At 47.6% G+C, this 2,500-nt stretch overlaps 1 protein-coding gene across 2 annotated transcripts in view; it reads right to left on the bottom strand.

The window, feature by feature from the left end:
- cntnap2a (contactin associated protein 2a) overlaps positions 1-2,500 on the bottom strand; it is a 295,838-nt gene that overhangs the window by 125,612 nt on the left and 167,726 nt on the right. For both annotated transcript variants that reach the window (XM_035526373.1, XM_035526372.1), the window contains exon 10: positions 1,443-1,605. In XM_035526373.1, the coding sequence (XP_035382266.1) occupies positions 1,443-1,605 (163 nt within the window). The remainder of the gene's footprint in view (positions 1-1,442; positions 1,606-2,500) is intronic.

Raw genomic sequence — 2,500 nt, forward strand, 5'->3', positions numbered from 1 at the left:
CAGCATCACACCATCGGAAAGAAGAAGAGTGCCTCACAATCACTCAACCCCCTACTGAGCTGAGCGGTATACATTTAACATTGAGTGAGCTGATCCCAGAACAGGTGATCAACTACACCAACCCCCACCAAAGCCCCCTACCTGGGTCTTTGGCCTGGAGAGCCAATCACATGCTTGTCACCTGGAAGAGGTGGGCGTGGCCTCTGCTCTGCTTTTACTACAATATAATTAAACGATAGAACATGAGGAACATCTGAAAAAGGAGTTTTAGGAGTTCTAGGAATTTTGCTTATCAGTTCACCAATTAACTGTCCGAGTTTGAAAGCTCAACCACAGAGGGGGTTTTCAGAACATTCTAGACCATTGTCTGACACCTGCAGAAACATCAGATCTATATACACACTCATTTCAGGCTGATGTATAATTATGGTTCGTCCTTTTATCACGACGGCCAATCAGTGTATCTCTCCTGCGGGTCCCGCAACAAACACAGCCCAACATACAATTAGACATTTTACCCTGAGATGTGTGTGTGTGTGCGTGTGTGCTGAACACTGATAATTACAACACCAGACTTTCAGCTGATTATTATCCATAACCTGGTGTATTAGAGGTATACCAGGTTATGGATATATAACATCTTCAGGCTCCCATACTGACACAAATGAGTTCTCTCAGTAGACATTTTACTGTCATTCAGATGTGAATGTTCTAAAATTGTTCCTCTCAGTCAACACGATGCTATTTCACAAAAATAACGGTGCTGCAAATTCCTGAAGAAAAATCCAAAAAAGCCCAAACAGAGAGGCATTGAAATGTGTTTCAGTTACAAATGATTTTCCAGTAAACAAGCCAGCAACCAAACAAACTGCAGAAAAGCTGAGACCAGTCCCTGGTAACACTAACAGAGAAGCGCGTTCTACAAGAAAGCAGTTGTTTTTCAGTTTGCTCAAGTGCGGAGAGTCCACAGCACATAAATGCATGCACAGGGACAGAAATGCATGGATAATCAATCAATCTGAGCAGAAGGACATGGAACCGGCACTCCCATCTCCACAAATTGAATAAGCCTCGCTGGTGTGGCATGTGTGAAAGGAGCAGGGCTAGGGGTGTGTGCTCTGATTAAGCCCAGCTTTGTGTGCCCTCGCCGCCCGGGGGAACGAGTCAGACCGTAACTGATCCCAGGCCTCGCAGAAGGGCCCCGTCGGCAGGGATATAGGTGCTGTCTCAGTCTGGTGCTTGCGGTTACTGCTGTGTGCCCACTTAAAAGGGTGGTGGTGGTGTGCAGTGGGGAAGCAGGGCTTCTCTGTAGATGGAGGTGATGGTTTATAGGTGTGAGGTGGCATTGCAGGGCGACGTGTGTGAGGCTGTGTGCTACAGGTTATGGGTGGAGGGAGGAGGTGCTGTTTTGCGGGCGGAGGCGACTTGGCCAGTGCTCTGACCTGTCGACGATGGCGCACATGTCCAGGCTGACGTTCTCGAAGGCTCCCAGAATGCCCTGCTCCACCGCCGTCAGGTCGGCCGGCTGATCGTCCACCTGGATGAGCTGCATGCATCCCTGGAAGGACCGCTGAGATGGAGATGCCTGTGTCCGCAGGAAGTACCCTGCAGACAGACAGGAAAGGCACTCCTTTTAATGACAGACGACAACAATCTCTAATTACGTGTAATTCCAATCATTCTAATATTCCACATAATCCACATTCCGGTGTGCATGTGATCAGATGTTTTCTGTTGTGTGCCGCTCATTTCAGCTTCAACATACCAGATTATCCACCCTGCAGTTTCACGTCGTAGCACGCTCGTCCGTTTATACGCCACAAACAGCTTCCTGTTATGCAGGATAACGGTAATGTTGGAGTACGTCCATTATTTGCACGTTAGCCTGCTGTAAGACACGGCACAATCCCACCTCCAGCAACGCTTTGGATCTTTCCTCAATTGCTTGAAACGGTAAACTCTAATTTATGATGTTAGTTTTAAAAGTTGATCTTTGTCGGATTTCTTTGCATCAAAAATTCACATCAAAAGTCATTAAAACCCTGTCAGTCCTTTGACAAAGTACATCCACTACAAGGTTATTACGCCAAAAAAATAAAGAAAACCCCCAACAGTCGTTATTCCACGGGAGCCAGTATGATTATGATTAACTTGAAGCCAGCCCCTTGTGGACTCTGTTCCACCAACCAAAACCCCAGGACGGGGCCGGGATTAGACGTTTGATTAAAGCAAAGCTTCCTCTAATTCATTCGAGTTCTCCCTCCATGTGGTGCCCCGAAAGAGGGGACCTAGTTCTGAGAAGACTGGGGAAGCAGCTAAGCCTAGTGGAGTCTCAGAACTGCACGAACCGCTCAAGCCCATGTGAGGGATAAACAGTGATCTCCCCTGTGCTCCTCACAATAACGCCTTCGGAGACGCCACGCCAGCCTCTTGACATTAATAGACAAATTGCAGCATCTGGAGAAGGCAGCCATGTTGTCAGGCTTGGGAGAGGAAAACA

This window comes from Electrophorus electricus, chromosome 5 (genome assembly GCF_013358815.1).
Source record: "Electrophorus electricus isolate fEleEle1 chromosome 5, fEleEle1.pri, whole genome shotgun sequence".
NCBI lineage: Eukaryota > Metazoa > Chordata > Actinopteri > Gymnotiformes > Gymnotidae > Electrophorus > Electrophorus electricus.